Source organism: Heloderma suspectum, chromosome 1 (genome assembly GCF_057233095.1).
Source record: "Heloderma suspectum isolate Gila_16-S chromosome 1, 16-S_ref, whole genome shotgun sequence".
NCBI classification, from domain to species: domain Eukaryota; kingdom Metazoa; phylum Chordata; class Lepidosauria; order Squamata; family Helodermatidae; genus Heloderma; species Heloderma suspectum.
In genome coordinates this window covers 348,036,932-348,052,936 of record NC_139458.1, presented here as the reverse complement: position 1 = coordinate 348,052,936, position 16,005 = coordinate 348,036,932, and the positions used below count along the sequence as shown (strand labels likewise).

Genomic DNA, 16,005 nt, shown 5'->3' with positions numbered 1-16,005 from the left:
CAAGCATCTTGTCCACATCATCAGGCCGTAACAACTGGAACTGATCCCACAAAATTGGGCAGATCGTGGCATCAGACATCTCGACTGGTACTGCACTAACAACAGCATCAAGGTCGCTGCGGAGACAAGCGATTTTGTCCTCAAAGTGCAATGCAAAAAGGTCACAGCGGGTCCTCGACGGGGCCAGGGCCCCATTTACTGGGGAAGATGTTAACAACCGCCTGACCACCCGGAAGATCTCCGCTGGATGGCTACTTGAGGACACAATGGAGGCAGCAAAATAAACCTTTGCTGCCCATGCTGCCACGCAATAGGCACAATTATGCACTCTAGAGTGTGCTCGGTCATCTTCACTTTGAGTCTTGCACCATTTGCGCTCCAGCAGACGTCCAGCCTGTTTCATTGACCGCAACTCCCCAGTATACCAGGGAACAGAACGGGCTCCATAGTGCCGGAGAGGGCACTCAGGTGAGATCATGTCGACGGCCCTCCGCATCTCACTGTTCCACAGTGAGGCTAGGGTCTCGGCTGGATCACCAGCTCTCTCCACTGGAAAATCCCCAAGAGCATTCAGAAATCCATTGGATTCCATCAGTCTCCTAGGGCGGACCATCCGAATAGGCCCCCCACCCCCGCGGGAGGAGAGGAATGCCGTAAGTTCAAATCTTACCAGGAAATGGTCTGACCATGACAATGGGGTTACTTGGAGCCCCCCAATCTTCAGACTACCCATCTCACAACGTGGAGCAAAAACCAAATCAAGGGTGTGCCCTGCTTCATGTGTTGGGCCGATGACATACTAAGACAGCCCTATGGTTGTCATGGAGGCCATGAAGTCCTGAGCTGGAACTCCGGAGACAGCCTCAGCATGGAAGTTGAAGTCACCCAGAACCACCGTCCTGGGTTCCTCCAACACCACACTTGCAACTGCCTCCGCCAGCTCAGTCAGGGAGGATGGTGGGCAGCAGGGTGGGCAGTACACCAGAAGCATCCCCAATCTGTCTCTATGGCCCAACACCAGGTGCAACCCCTCAAGGCCTGCTTCAAGGTGATGTGGTCTCCTGGTGATAGACATGGAAGTTCTATGAACCACGGCAACTCCCCCCCCCCGGCCCTCCAACCTATGTTGGTGCTGCACTGAGTACACAGGCGGGCAGAGCTGAGTCAGGTTGACTCCACCCAGCTCATCCACCCAAGTCTCAGTGATACACGCCAGGTCGGCCCTCTCATCCACGATTAAATCGTGAATGAGTGCGGTCTTGTTGCAGACCGATCTGGCATTAAATAACAGCACCACAAGACAGGAGGGCACAGTGGAAGAGCTACCAGCTACATGAGAGCTAGAGGAGGGGGGTAGAAGGGGAACAGTGTATAAACACCTGTGGCCCATTCGACTTTGATGTCCCAACCCCCTCCTCCTACTGTATCTCCTTCTGCCCCAAGTCACTGGAATAGTGGTGCCTCCTCCATGGGTCCCCACATTAGAGTCTCCTAGGCACATCCTTACCGCCGTAAAATACCCACACACTCTCCACAGCCATCCACCATTCAAATATACAATCAACCAGTCAACTCATACACTCCACTCATCCAGCAATCACTCCCAACAAAACTAATACAGTCACAGTTTGTAATTGTGGTATGTAACCAGCTGCTGGTCACAGTTAGGACATAAGGCTTGTTACCCAACCAAATAAAGCAGAGAATAAGTGCTATTTCCTAGCCATGTAACCGTCTTCCATTGGTTCATGCTCATTCTATCTCACCTGGAAGGTGGCAAAGCAGTTCTCCCTCACACCCCCTGGCTCTCACCCAGGGTAAGCCCCATTTCAAGCTCCCTCAGGCTCCCACCCTGGGCAGAGAAGTAGTTGTGGGATATGAAGCCTCTATCCCCTGTCTCTTACCCAGGGTGGGCAACAATAATGTAAGAAGAACTGCTGTTGGCAGAGGGTCCCTGCTCCCACTCAGGGACACCTCACTTCACACACATCACTTCACACAGTACAGGCAATCAATAGATACCAGGATGTAAGTAATCCAAAAGGAAGAGAAGATGGAAGGCAGCCTCACCCTCGTGGCAAACCGAAGGGGCAAACCAAAGGGGCGCGCCCCCTTTGGTTTCGCCCCCTTCGGTGGCGGCCCGCCAATGGCCTGTTTTGGCACCCGGTACGGAGCATATGAATACCTAGTGAAGCCGTTTGGGCTCACCTGCACCCCCCCCCCCCCGTTTTCGCGTTTTATGAATGCCATCTTCCGGGACTATTTGGACACTTTCCTCATTGAGTATCTCGATGATTTACTTATATTTTCTGAGGACCCCCACACCCATCAGCACCATGAATCCGCCATCCTCCAGCACCTCCGCGAGCACCATCTTTATGCCAAGCTGGAGAAATGTGCGTTTGACCTAACCTCTTTGGACTACCTCAGGTACATTATCTCAGCTGACGGTATCAGGATGGATCCTGCAAAGGTCCAGGCTGTCCTGTCCTGGCAGGCTCCATCCACCAAGAAGGACTTGCAACTTTTTCTGGGTTTTGCAAATTTTTACAGAAAGTTCCTGCCCAGCTTTGCTTGGCTGACATCTCCTCTCACGGACCTCCTTAAGGGCAGGAAATCTCCTTTTCATTGGACGGCATCTGCCCAACAGGCTTTCAAGGAACTTAAGAAGCTTTTTAGTTCTGAGCCGATCCTGTTACATCCCGACCCGAGGAAGCCTTTTTGTGGTGCAAACTGATGCCTCTGACTTCGCAGTGGGGGCGGTGCTCTTTCAGCCAGATCGGGCGGGCAGTGGGTTGCAACCCTGCGCCTACCACTCCAGGAAGCTGAACATGTCTGAAAGGAATTATACCATCTGGGAGAAGGAACTGTTGGCCATCAAGTCCAAGTCCATCTTCTGGAGGGGGCACAGCACCCAGTCAAAGTTAGAACCGACCATCGCGACCTGGAACATCTTCAGACAGCCTGTGCCTTAAACCAGCGGCAGATTAGGTGGTCACTTCTTTTTCCCCGGTTCCACCTTAAGATTTGCTATATGAAGGCCTCCGACAACCTACAAGCAGATGCTCTTTCTCGTAAGCCTGACCTCCAGCCAGGAAATCTCCCCCCTCTCTGATTCTTCCCCCGCAGAGCCTGGCGGCAGCTGCAGTACCTCACTCTTGGGAGGAGCGTCTTCACTCTGAACAGGCTCAGGATGCTTTGTCTGCACAAAAGGGGCTAGCCTCTGCCCCCCCCCCCCACTCTACCCCCTTCTCTTTGCGAGGTGGCCTGCTTTACCATTCCGGCCGGGTCTATGTGCCTTCTAGACCCCTCCGCGAGAAGGTCCTCCATCAGTGCCACGACTCCCCCACTGCTGGGCATTTTGGCGTCGCCAAGACCCTGCATGGAGTGACAAGGGATTTTTGGTGGCCTTGTGTGTGTCGGGACGTCCAGACCTATGTCGACTCCTGCCCAACCTGCCAGCGGGTGAAGGCCCCCTCAGACAAGCCCACAGACTTGCTTCACCCCCTGCCTACCCCTTTAGGACCTTGGAAACTGTTCTCCCTTGACTTCATCAATGACTTGCCTTGCTCACACGGTAAGACCACTATTCTGGTGGTGGTGGATTTGTTTTTTAAGATGGCCCATTTCATCCCCTGCTCTGGGTTGCCCACCAGGCAGGGAGATGGTGGAGCTTTTTTTGGCACATGTTTTCGGGCTCCACGGATGGCCCGAGGGTCTCATTTCGGATAGGGGGGCCCAATTCACTGCCCATTTCTGGAGGGAGCTACTTGGGCTTCTCCATGTGACACTCCGTCTTTCCTCCGCCCACCATCCACAGACGGACGGTCAGACCGAGCGCACCAATGCGACTCTATAGCAATATTTGCACTGTTATGTCAATTACCAGCAAGATGACTGGTTTTCCTTGCTGCCTCTGGCAGAATTTGCTTAAAACAATGCCTGCCATGCTTCCACTGTGCCTGTCAGGGTGGAAACTGAACCCATGGAATCCCAGAGCAGTTCTGATTCTGAGGAAGAACAGCAATCTGTGGGAGAGGAGCCCGCTCATCCCTCACAGGCACAGCAGCTGGCAGAGATTCCTCCTGCCAGCATTCCTGAGATAGATAGTGACCCTGGCAGTGAGAGAGTGAAGGAGGGGGGCTTGCTAGATGCTCGATGCAGACGCAGGGAGCAACGACAGCTGGAGGGCGCGGAAAGGAGGCGTAGCGCCCATTTGGCGCACAAGCAACGGTCACGTCCCGTAGACCCAAGGGAAAGAGGGAGGAACTCTCCCTAGCCCATAAGTTCAGGGTCTACAAGTGATTCTCCTTCAAACGGGGACCAACTGCCTAATCTGGAGCATAGGCTACTCTGCTGTTCCTTGCTTAGTCGCTGGTGATTAGCATCTGAAAGAGTCATTAAGTTGTAAAAGGATTAAAGCTTTGAAAAGAATCCTTTTGTCTATGTCTTAAGTTGGCTATTGGAGTAGATAGAAAGAGGCTGCTAGGGTGCTCCTGACACCGCCAAACTCCATTTTTTGCCAATTTTGGTTACCACCCCAAGGCTTTCCCATCCACCCTAGCTCCCTCTTCGGTGCCGGTGGCCCATGAGTTTTTAGACAAGTTGTGAGCGGTACACCACCTCTTACAGGACTCCCTCGAGCAAGCCAAGACAGCCTACAAGGCCTCTGTGGACTGGCGGCGCCAGCCAGGTCCGTCTCTGTAAGTGGGGGACTGGGTTTGGTTGTCCACCCAATAACTCCCCTCTTACTCGCCCGCAAAGAAGCTCGTGCCTCGCCGCACGGGGCCTTTCCAGATTACGGCCCAGATTAAACCTATTGCTTTTTGCCTGGCTCTCTCCCCCTCCATGAAGATCCATCCTGTTTTTCATCGGTCTTTGCTGTCCCCCCTGGTTTCTGGTGACCCTCATCGCTTGGCCGGCTCCCCCCCCCCTGCCGCCAGTGCTGGTGGAGGGAGAGGAAGAGTTTGAGGTCGCGGAGATTCTGGACTCCCGCCTTCCTTGCGGCCGCCTGCAATATCTGGTGGACTGGAAGGGGTATGGGCCAGATGAGCGATCCTGGAAACCCACAGAAAATGTGCATGCTCCGTTGCTGCTGAGGCATTTCCACCATCTGTATCCCCACAAACCCGGGGCCCCAGGGGAGGAGCACGAGGGGGGGCCTCATGGGAGCAGGGATGATGTCAGGGTGGAAACTGAGCCCATAGAGCCCCAGAGCAGTTCTGATTCTGAGGAAGAACAGCAATCCGTGGGAGAGGAGCTCGCTCATCTCTCACAAGCACAGCAGCTGGCAGAGATTTCTCCTGCCAGCATTCCTGGGATAGATAGTGACCCTGGCAGTGAGAGAGCACTGGAGGGGAGACTCGGCGCAGACGCAGGGAGCGACGACAGATGGAGGGCGCCGAAAGGGGGCACTCCGCTCGTTTGGCACTCAAGCAACGGTCGCGTCCCGAGGACCCAAGGGAAAGAGGGAGGATCTCTCCATAGCCCGTAAGTTCAGAGTCTTCCTGTGGTTCTCCTTCAAACAGGGACCAACTGCCTTACCTGGAGCTTAGGCTACTCTGCTATCTTTCCCCAGTGCTGTTCCTTGCTTAATCACTAGTGATTAGTATCTGAAAGAGTCATAAAGTAATAAAGGAATAAAGCCTTGGAAAGAATCCTCGTCGTCTGTGTCCTGAGTTGGCTATTGGAGGGGGCTGCAAGAGGCAGCTAGGGCGCTCCTGACAATGACTGCCTGAAGTCTGGAACCCAGGGACATGACCAAATGCTGAGTTTCCTCCCTCCAGATGCTTTGCCAGGCCTTTACTGCAGCTGCCTTCAACTGCTACTTGTTTGTGGGTCTTTCTTCCTTCAGTGTTGTCTTCAGTAAGTGAAGAGCATGCTCTATTGGGTTGAGATCAGGTGACTGACTTGGCCATTGAAGAACAACCCACTTCTTGGCCTTCAGAAACTCTTGGGTAGCTTTTGCTGTATGTTTTGGGTCATTATCCATCTGCAATATGAAGTGGCGTCCTATCGGTTTGGCAGCATTCGGCTGAATGTGAGCAGAAAGTATAGCCCTATACACTTCAGAATTCATCCTGCTGCGTTTATCAGCAGTCAGGTCATCAGTAAACACCAGTGACCCGGTTCCATTGGCAGCCATACATGCCCATGCCATAACACTGCCTCCACCATGTTTGACAGAAGATGTGGTATGCTTTGGATCATGAGCTGTTCCTTTCCTTCTCCATACTTTTCTCTTCCCATCATTCTGGTACAAGTTAATCTTGGTTTCATCAGTCCAAAGAATCTTATTTCAGAACTGGGTGAGCTTTTTTAGGTGTTTGCTGGCAAAGGCTAATCTGGCCTGTCTGTTCTTGAGCGTTACCAGTGGTTTGCACCTTGTTGTGAAGCCTCTGTATTTACATTCATAAAGCCGTCTCTTGACTGTAGATGTTGACAATGACATGCCTACCTCCACAAGAGCGTTCTTGACTTGGCTAGATGTTGTGAAAGGGTTCCTCTTCACCATGAGCAGAATTCTGCTGTTATCCACTTTAGTTGTCTTCCATGGTCTGCCAGGCCTTTTGCTGTTGCTGAGCTTGCCAGTTAATTCCTTCTTTTTCAGAATGTTCCAAACTGTTGTATTGGCCACTCCCACTGTTTTTGCCATCTCTCTGATGGGTTTATGTTGTTTCCTCAGCCTAATGATGGCTTCCTTCACTCGCATGGACACCTCTTTGGACCTCATGTTGGGAGTTCCAGTGAACAGCTACCAAATGCAAATGTAACACTCAGAACCACCTCCAGGCCTTTTATCTGCCTGATTGGTCATGGGGTACCCAGGAAACAGGCCACGCAGCTGCTTGTCAGCCATTCATTCCATAACTTATGAGACACCAATGATGGGGGGGGTGCCACTGGCTGTCCTTCCTGAATGGTTAGTGCCCCACTTTTGTCAAACCCCTTGAATTACAGCTGAAAGTCCTGACTTCGCTCCCATCTGGGTGTGTTCCCTTTCAACTTCAATGTGGTGGTATACAGAGGCCAACTGCCGAAACAGTTATCCTTGTTCCAATATTTCTGGCCCTGACTGTATATTTTATGCTGAAGAGGTTTTGTTTGGCATGTGTGAGATTGGTGTGACTGAGGATGTTATTTTGAATGGTTTCATATGACAAGCAAAAATAATATCTAATGAATAAGCTACTATTGCTAATTCATTTGTTGAATGGACCCTGTGCTTAATATTTAGATGCTGGAGTTTGAACCTGTCCAGGAAGATCATGATCCGATTTTGACATATATTCTGGTAACAAGAAATTTTCCTGAATGCCCTATAAAAATGACAGAGCTGGCCCTTCAAGAACTTGTAAGCTATCTATCTGAAACGGTATTTGACTGAACCGGGACATGTTAGGACATGTTAAATCGCCTCTTACTACACTGTGGTCTCAATCTGGATCACTCCTCTTCCCATGGCTGCTTTAAGTAATAAAAAAAAGACATGGGGAATCCCAAGCATGAGATTCAAAGACACATTTAAAGTAATGTGTAGTCTGAGCCTCTTTGAATACAAATTTCAGTGTAATAATTTCCCCTTCCAAATTTAGGAGGTTGATTAGGCACTTAAAAGAATGTATGAATGAAGGACTGAACAGAATACCATATTTAGCCATTCTACAGCAGGACTCTACAATGGAGGAGGAGGATTTTATATCACCAGAAGCTGGGACTTTATTCTCTGAATGTTCATTCCCTACAGCTACTAGGTAATGCTATCCAAATTGACTTGTATTAGCAGAATAGCATCTACAATTATATCCTGCCTTGTTAATATAAAGACTGCCTAATTTCTTTCTGTGATCTACCAGCAAAAGGAGCTTATTTGCTTCAACCAGGATGGAAAACACTTCTGAGAATAACTGCACTTTATATTCCCCAGAGTGGAGGATCAAACAACCCCCCCTTTCTTCCCAGGGTAACCAGGGGCAGTAGGAGCTTCCTGTAACCCTCACATGATTTGCTGAGCCTATCTTGAATACTTGCAGACTCCTCTCCCCACAGTACACCTTGGAACTAGTCTGAACTTGCAGACAATGACCTGGATTGCATGACATGACAGCCTGCCGTGGCTTAATTTACCTGCGGGGGCTGTTGCATTGGGTGCCCGCAGGTGCCAGGCTTGCTGTGGCTTGTTGTGTCATGCGAACATAGACAGCAAGGGTTGTTTGAGGGTTAGACAACCCTCAAATAACCTATGGCTTATATTAGGGATATTTGAGGTTCTCTAACCATCAAACAAGCCCTGCCGCCTGGCACAACACGGCAAGGCGGCTACCTGCAGCCTGCAGGTGCTATGCAAAAATGACACCCATAGGCACCCAGCATGATGTGACAGGCCCCATGGGTAAATTAAGCCATGGTGGGCTAGGCAAACCAGGCCAATGTGACTTCACCATCTAGTCACCTTTTTTCTGCCCCCACCCCAACCTGCTTTTCATAACATCTTGCCTGATGATGAGATCTGGGGATCACAAAGGCTTGCACAATTTTGGGGGAGATCTTTTGGTTGGCCTAATAAAGGTATTACCGCAACATGGATTTTGAACTGAAGATGAACATTTCAGTATTATATATTTTATCATATTCACAAATCTGTTAAATATAGTGGCTCTGACAAATTATAATGTGTTGGAAATAGGTGGCCTTCAAAGTCTCATTCCTTCTGTGATATCCAGTTTGTGTTGATTAAAGTTCTTTGTTGGCTATATGACAACTGGAGTATTAAATATATTTAATCAGTAAGAAGTTGATTTCAGGAGATAAACTATAGGACAGAATGCTGAATAAAAGAACAAATAATTTTACCTGAAAACATTGAGAGCCACTACAACCGAAACACCAAATTGCTCTGCAATTTCAATTTGTTTCCGTAAGTTACTACAGCCATCAGATACCAGCTTGAGATTCTGTACATGGAAGGAGAGAAAGCCAAAAGTAAATGGAAACTTTTAATAGTAATAAAAAAATTATTTATCACTCAATGCTATGGTTTTAATAAAGCCGTAAGGAACAGTGCAGTGTATTTCTGTTCAACACATTGCCAATAGTGTGGCAAAACCCCAATCCCACTAACCACTGAAGGGGGCCTGTGAAACCCCATGTCTGTGGATTAAGAAAAACAAAGCACTGGAAGCTGTAATGGCTACTGGCTAGCTTCTCTGACTCTAATCCACAGCTCCACCTAAAGGGTTTAAAAAGTAAATACAATTAAAGGAAGACATTTCTGCATAATATTTTCTACCCTAAGATTCGTATTAACCTTTATTCCATACCACAATTTCTCCCATTATGCAAGGAAGGTCAAATCCAGGACTGGAACATGAATCCCACCCTATTGAAAACCTTTCAAGACAATTATATCTGACACCCAAAACTAATTTTGACACTGCTGGTCTGTGCATCTCAAAACTTTATCTTGTAGAACTGGCTAACTATAGCTGCAGATTGCACCCACATCTGCAGCTCACATCGGGCTGTTGCTGATATATGAGGTCAATAGAGCAATCAGAGTTTTTAGCTACTTCTCATCTTGGAAGCCCCACATAAAAAGAGTCCACACACACACACACACACACACACACACACACTCCAAGTTCAGAACACTTCAGATCAAGGATTGGGTGTGGTTAAAAAAAGAATGAGATGACTGTTTGGACTGGAGGGGGAGAGAAAGGATATTGTGACTGTGGAGATGGGAAGAGAGAGGCTAGCAATGTGGAGTGTGCATGTTGGGGTGGGAGCTGTATGTTGTTAGTCCAAGTCACTCATTGGCAAAACTATACATAGCCTATGCAGAGAATATCTGTAGCATGGGCTTTTGTGGGCAGGAGGTCTATTTCCACCCAAACCATGAAGTCATAAAAAGCACTGGTCAACTTTATTTACCCATGTAATGAGGTACAGTGGAGGGGAAACAAAACAAAAACAAACGAACACTGGGAGACCTACAGATGGTGCCATCCTGATTGCTGAAGCAGGAGACATGAAACAAAGCAATGTGGATTGGTTTGAACATCAAAACAAGAGTTCACATAGGCAGTGTTGCAACACCAAAAATAAACAATGGGTTTTGGTAGTAAGAGGACCATCCATAATATCTAAATCATGAAAGATTTAACAGTTTGTAAATAACACAAAAATGAAGATTACAAAAACTTAGTAGTGGCACAAACCTTCTGGAACACACTCCCAAGTGTGGTCTGACAGGCAGTAATGCACCTGCACTCAGGCTATCCCTGACTTGTAATTGCACTGGTCTGTTCTACTGTTGTAACATTTTTAATGTCTTCATTATTTTGCACTGTTTTACATTAGTTTTCGTCTGTCTGTCTGTCACTTAAGGCACAATCCTATAGGTTGCACCCTGGGTACACGTAAGCCCTCGAACTTGGAGGCTTACGAGTATCCTGTGCAGAGAGGATACTCTGCTCTCAGCATTTCAGCTAGACAGGTGTCTAGTGGAGGCTTCGGGGAGGGGGAGGGAAGGAAGCTGGAGAGTAGATAGGAAAAGGTATAAGCCAGCTGCCCCAGCCTCCTCCCCTCCCCCAGGAATGCTCCCCCACCCCCACACTCCATTTACTGGCCACAGAGAGGCAGCCGGCACAGTTCTCTCTGCGCCGGCTATGAGAGGGAGGAGGAAGGGAGCATGGTTTCCTGGGTCTCAGCTTAGAGCCCTGTCTCTGAGCTCGGAGCCAGGAAGCTGAAAAATCCTATGTTTCCCAGACCCCGTCTAGTGGACATAGGATTACTCCCTCCAAGATCTTATGATGGCATACGTATAAATAAATAAATGAAGAAGGCATGGACAAACACTCTGCTTTCTTGCAGCAAATCTAAGTAGCATGAAAATTTCGTAAAGTGACATATTTTCCTTTGCATTTCTCATAAAGAAGGAAAATGAATTTTAATTGCAAAGTACTTAGTTGCATCTATTTTTGTATTTATATAATTGTTTATATCCTGCTTCTGCAGCCCAACTAGTGTGCTCACATACAATTAGGTGGCTGAGAGACACAATGGAAACATTAACATCATATACAACAAAACAAAATTACTCATACAGCAATGCAACACAAAAACTCTGTTCAGGAGTCTAGCCTTTGTAGGTGCCAGGTTTAATTCCCGTCTTGCCTTATAATTTGTAAAGTAACATCTACTGTGGGACAGAATTTTTTTCACGTTCTATGTCTGACAGGAAATGTCATTACCTCTTCTGTATATTCTTTCTTAAGAGGGGCACCAGCTGTTACCTGAAATCACAAACAAGTAGTTAAACAATGGTCATATAATTTAGATGTGCCCAAAGGTTGTTCCATGATTGCTAGACTATGAGAATGCCTTAAAAGCTACTGTTTTGACACCTTTCTAAAAGCAACAGATGTCAGCATTTTTACACGTATCTTTAATTGTCAGCATTTGAAGCTTTAGCAGTGGAAATTTTGCAATATCTCATTTCACAGAGTTTCTTTCATAAGTTACTGTATCTGAGTAAGCAGATGATCACTGTGATGTGTTTTAACAACATCTAGTATTCTGCAAATTCAACAGTAACCAAACAGTGGTGGATCCACGTTCTGAGTCAGTTTGCAACGTATCTGAGAATATAACCATTACATTTAACTAAACTTTACTTCCATTTTGAAACTGAAGTTATATTGTCACAGGATGTACTTTACTCATTGTACTAGCAAACGTCGGTTCCCTACCTAATGTTTACTTAGGCCTTTGCAGGGGAGAAGGATTTGGAGGGAAGGGTTTTAATTCTTCTCTCCTCCACTGCTTTGCCCTCAAAATTCCCCTTCCCTCCCTCATGCCTGCCACCTCTCCCGCAGTAGACTATGTGACGGGAAAGAAGCTCAAATGGCAGAAAACATGACCTGAGAAAAGAAGCTGTAGGGGACAGTCAGCAAGTAAAGGGAAGGGTCAAGCACTCTCGCTTCTCCCCTGCAAATGCCCCCATCCCTGCATTCATGTCATTCAGGTCATTCTGGAACTGGAGTAGCATGCCCAAGTAACATGTTGTCTTAGCCTCATTTTAACATGGTTAAGGATTCCTTTTTCAAGCTGAACATCAAGCATCTATAAAATTCTAATCATAGTTAAGAGATCAGTCTGGAACCCATATTAATCGCCATTTTAATCACGTTTTAAAATAACTGTTGCCAATGAAGGCTCCAGTGACAGATGTGGTCAGCAGAGGGGTGCATCTTATCCATCAACTGCAACCACAATTATCTTGCTCTAAACCAGCCTTCCCCAACCTGGTGCCCTCCAAATGTTTTGGACTACAATTCCCAGGATTCCTGACCATTGGCTATGTTGGCTGGGGCTGATGGGAGTTGAAGTCCAAAAATCTGGAGGATACCAGGTTGGAGAAGGCTGCTCTACACACTCCTCTTCAGCATATTGCTTCACACTGTTTAGCATCCTCTCACTTTCATCGTTTTGCCACTGCTACCGTCATATTTATTTATTTATTGCATTTATATCCTGCCTTTTTTCCTCATATGGTGTTGGTTTCTAAAAAGGGGAGATGTGACCATAACAAGATAGGGAAGGTGAAAGAGTTTGATACTGCTGGTAATGTGACCAGGAGAACAGCTATGGTGAGAAAGTGGTGAAGGGAAGGAGGAATGCAAGGGGGGGGGGGCTTTCTAGAAAACCACATTGAGAGGGTGGAAGACAGGGAGAAGTGACTTTATTGGGTTTGCTCCCTCTAATTGTCTCCTCAGTAAGAGCCTTCAGCAAAACTAACTACTGGGCCCACACTTTGTATTCCTTGCCAAACCTTCAACAATTCTGCTACTCAAAAATAATTATTAACAATTATAAATCTGCTCAGCTATGTTTGGCAATTCTTCACAGTAGAAATCAGAAAGTACCCAAAAATGTCAATAAATTTCAATTCCTGAAAGCAAACAGCACATGTGAAGCACACCTCAACTGGAAAAATCAGGAAAGTGAACTAGAAGTGTTCAGGCGGGTGGGATGGAGGGTAGATAATTTGATTTATGAATTGTATGGCTAATTGCTTTTCTTGCTTAGACTGAATGATGGCTCATTTGGCCAAGCAATGGAGTTGGAACACGTTTTAAAGACCTCAGCAGTAGTGCTCAGTCTGCACAGAGCTATTCAAAAGGAGCAGTCTTCCTTCTACTTGAGTTCTCATGCAAAGAAATGCATTTCTCAGTCTCAATTGTGTGGGCTTTGTTGGGTGCAAAACCATGACAAGTCTCTGCAGTAAAGATGTGAAGGGAAGAATAAATCATATTAGGGCCGCATTACAAAACATACTCACGTAGCAGTAGGTGCCATTGAGATCAATGGGACTTTATACTTCCAAGTAAACATGTCTAGGCTCATGCTGTAGGTAAGAGAGCGTATTTGCAAAGTATTAAGTAGAAAACGTAGTTTGCAGAAAGATGTTAAAAGTGGGGGTGGAGGGAGCAGGACATGCATTCTGTGAGGGAGTATGAACCATGAATATTAGCATGAAATAGTGCAGCCACTACTTTAGGAATGAAAAGGAGTGAACATGGAAAATGAAAAGAAGGGAGAGGAAAAGGTAAGGACAAAAAATGTGGGATGGATGCAAAAACAGTGAGGGACACTCTGGCTGAATGTGACCATAGTGGCTAGGATGCAACCTTGGAAGCAAAATTCTGCACAGAGGTAAGATGGCTGAAGTAGGAACAATAAATGTTCGTAAATAAACGGCATTGGACAATGGCAGGAAAGGTTGCAAAACTCCAGGAGAAGAAGAAAAATAGCCAGGCTCTAGCAAGACATTAAACTTAAGAGAAAAAAAAGAAGAAAGCAAGGAACCAAAGATGAAAGCCAGACTGCATGCTTGGGTGACAGGGTGAGGGAGGGGAAACTAATGCAAGAACTTTGGAAAGGAAGAAAGAGAGATTTGGTTTTAATACATCTGCCCAGAGTACTGCTATGATCCAGATCGAAAGAAGACAGAGACAGGGCACAATCCAGACAAGTACTTTTAAATTCCATAGATTTTAGTAACTTCTTTGCATTGAATTCAAGTTCTTAAAAGTGCTTAACTTTGGCTGGAGTGCACCCCTAGTTAGCAGTACAGGATTGGGTAACTGAGGGAATGGCAGAAACAACAGTAAGAGCTAGCACTGGATGGTAGTTCAGACTATGGGACACAATGACCTGGTTTGCACTATCAAACAACCCCTGGTTAACAACGATGAGCATGCAGGAGCAAGCAAGCAGGCTGGTTTCCGCCCACTTGCCCACTTCTGCTTTCCTAAACAACCTAGGAACAAATTAACGAACTCATTAAGTCCAAAAGCAGAAACTTTGGGCTGTTTAGGGGTTAAACAACAAACAAAGGGATTGTTGTTGGGTTACCTCTGGGTTGTTTAACTCTTTAAAAACTGAGAGTTTCTGGGGCATTCCTGGGTTGTTTAGGAAAGTGGAAGTGGGTGAGCACACGGGAGGCAGCACCCTCGCTGCCACGCAGCCACAACTAACAATGGGTTAAACAACCCATAGTTAGCAGTTACATGGGAACTGGGTGAGTTTACCCATGGGAGTGTAACAAGTAAAACAGTCAAGGGTAAAACAGATAGGGAGAAGAAATATTGTTCTTCTTAATTCCCTTTCCTAAATTTTAATCGTTTATAGAGCTATCCTCTTTACTACGTCTTAAGTCATGTAATCTCTAGACATAATGCCACATCTTCATGATGAAAGTCAGTTCAATGAGAGTCTGTTAATCAGTTTGCAAGGAATTGAGAGCTATTCCAACTATTTTAAAATTAAAATGTTTATACATATTTCAAATGATAAGGGCTGAAAAAACACCTTAGGGAGTTCTAAAGATTTATCATTTGTTTTATTAGATAGGTAAAGAAACTTACATTTGGCCCGCCTCCATGCATCTTCAAAGCCCTCACTGTAGCAACAAGCACAACCACGTTGGGAACCAAGCCAGATGCTCTGCATTTGATGTTGAAGAATTTCTCCATCCCAATATCAGCACCAAAACCAGCTTCAGTTACTATGAGGAATAAAGAATTAATTTAAGTTAAGAAGGATAAGAGAGTCAAGGATTTTTTCCCCCATTTGACTGTCATCACAACAGCACAGAGCTCCACGTGTTCAGGGGCTTTCCCTACCCTCCTTTGAGTGGAAGTGCTTGGCACAAATAATCATGCATTCATAAGGGCATGCAATGCATTTATTTTTTGTAGAACAGAGTGGGAAATGCTTCCAGGCATGTTTCAAAATCTCATTAGCTTTTGTTTTACACAAGTCTACACAGAGAAAATTTACCTATGGTCAACCACCCATTTCTCAGAATATGTTTTCTCTCCCACCTCCCCGTTCCAAGAATGAAAATGAATTAAACTACATTAATGGATTATCTTTAGTACTATTCGGTCCAAGCACTGTTTTAAACTACAAATACGCAAGATTTCCTCATGCAAAACAGCGAGTTCCTTACAACATTTTAGCTACTCTATCCCAACCTTGTGGAAGCTGGTTGAAACAGCTTATGTATGACGGTTTCCCCACATCAGGCATAATGTGCAGAGTGGCTTAACATGTGTGCAGGAAATTCATGCAGCAAATTTTCACTGCCAGAAGCCACAGGGAACATTTATGGTGGTGTGGAAACTCTCAGGTGTCAAGCTGCTCTAAAATGCTTCACATATCCTGGGATTGATCCAGATTTACTCAGAGCAGATTTATTTAAATCAATGGGACTTAAGTTTGGGTCCCTAAGTCTTGATCCATACAATGATCTTTTTTGAAATCTTCACATCAGCCCCTCAGTAATAATATTCCCATATTGCAGATGGGGTGAGGGGGATGAGGCTAAGAGAGATGTTTGCCTAATACACCACCCAGTGACTTTATGGCATAGGTAAGATTTGAACTTAGAACATTTTGATCTCCTAGGGACTGAGCTACACCAGCTCATATGCA

At 46.2% G+C, this 16,005-nt stretch overlaps 1 protein-coding gene across 3 annotated transcripts in view; it reads right to left on the bottom strand.

Annotated features, from left to right (window-relative positions):
- Positions 1-16,005, bottom strand: part of MTHFD1L (methylenetetrahydrofolate dehydrogenase (NADP+ dependent) 1 like) — a 213,394-nt gene that overhangs the window by 84,483 nt on the left and 112,906 nt on the right. For all 3 annotated transcript variants that reach the window (XR_014786738.1, XM_084827831.1, XM_084827833.1), the window contains exons 21-23: positions 14,934-15,073; positions 11,256-11,297; positions 8,854-8,954 (exon numbers count right to left, since the gene is read on the bottom strand). Coding sequence is in view for 2 of the 3 variants with exons in the window: in XM_084827831.1 (XP_084683957.1) it covers positions 8,854-8,954; positions 11,256-11,297; positions 14,934-15,073 (283 nt within the window). In the remaining variant the exon portion in view is untranslated. The remainder of the gene's footprint in view (positions 1-8,853; positions 8,955-11,255; positions 11,298-14,933; positions 15,074-16,005) is intronic.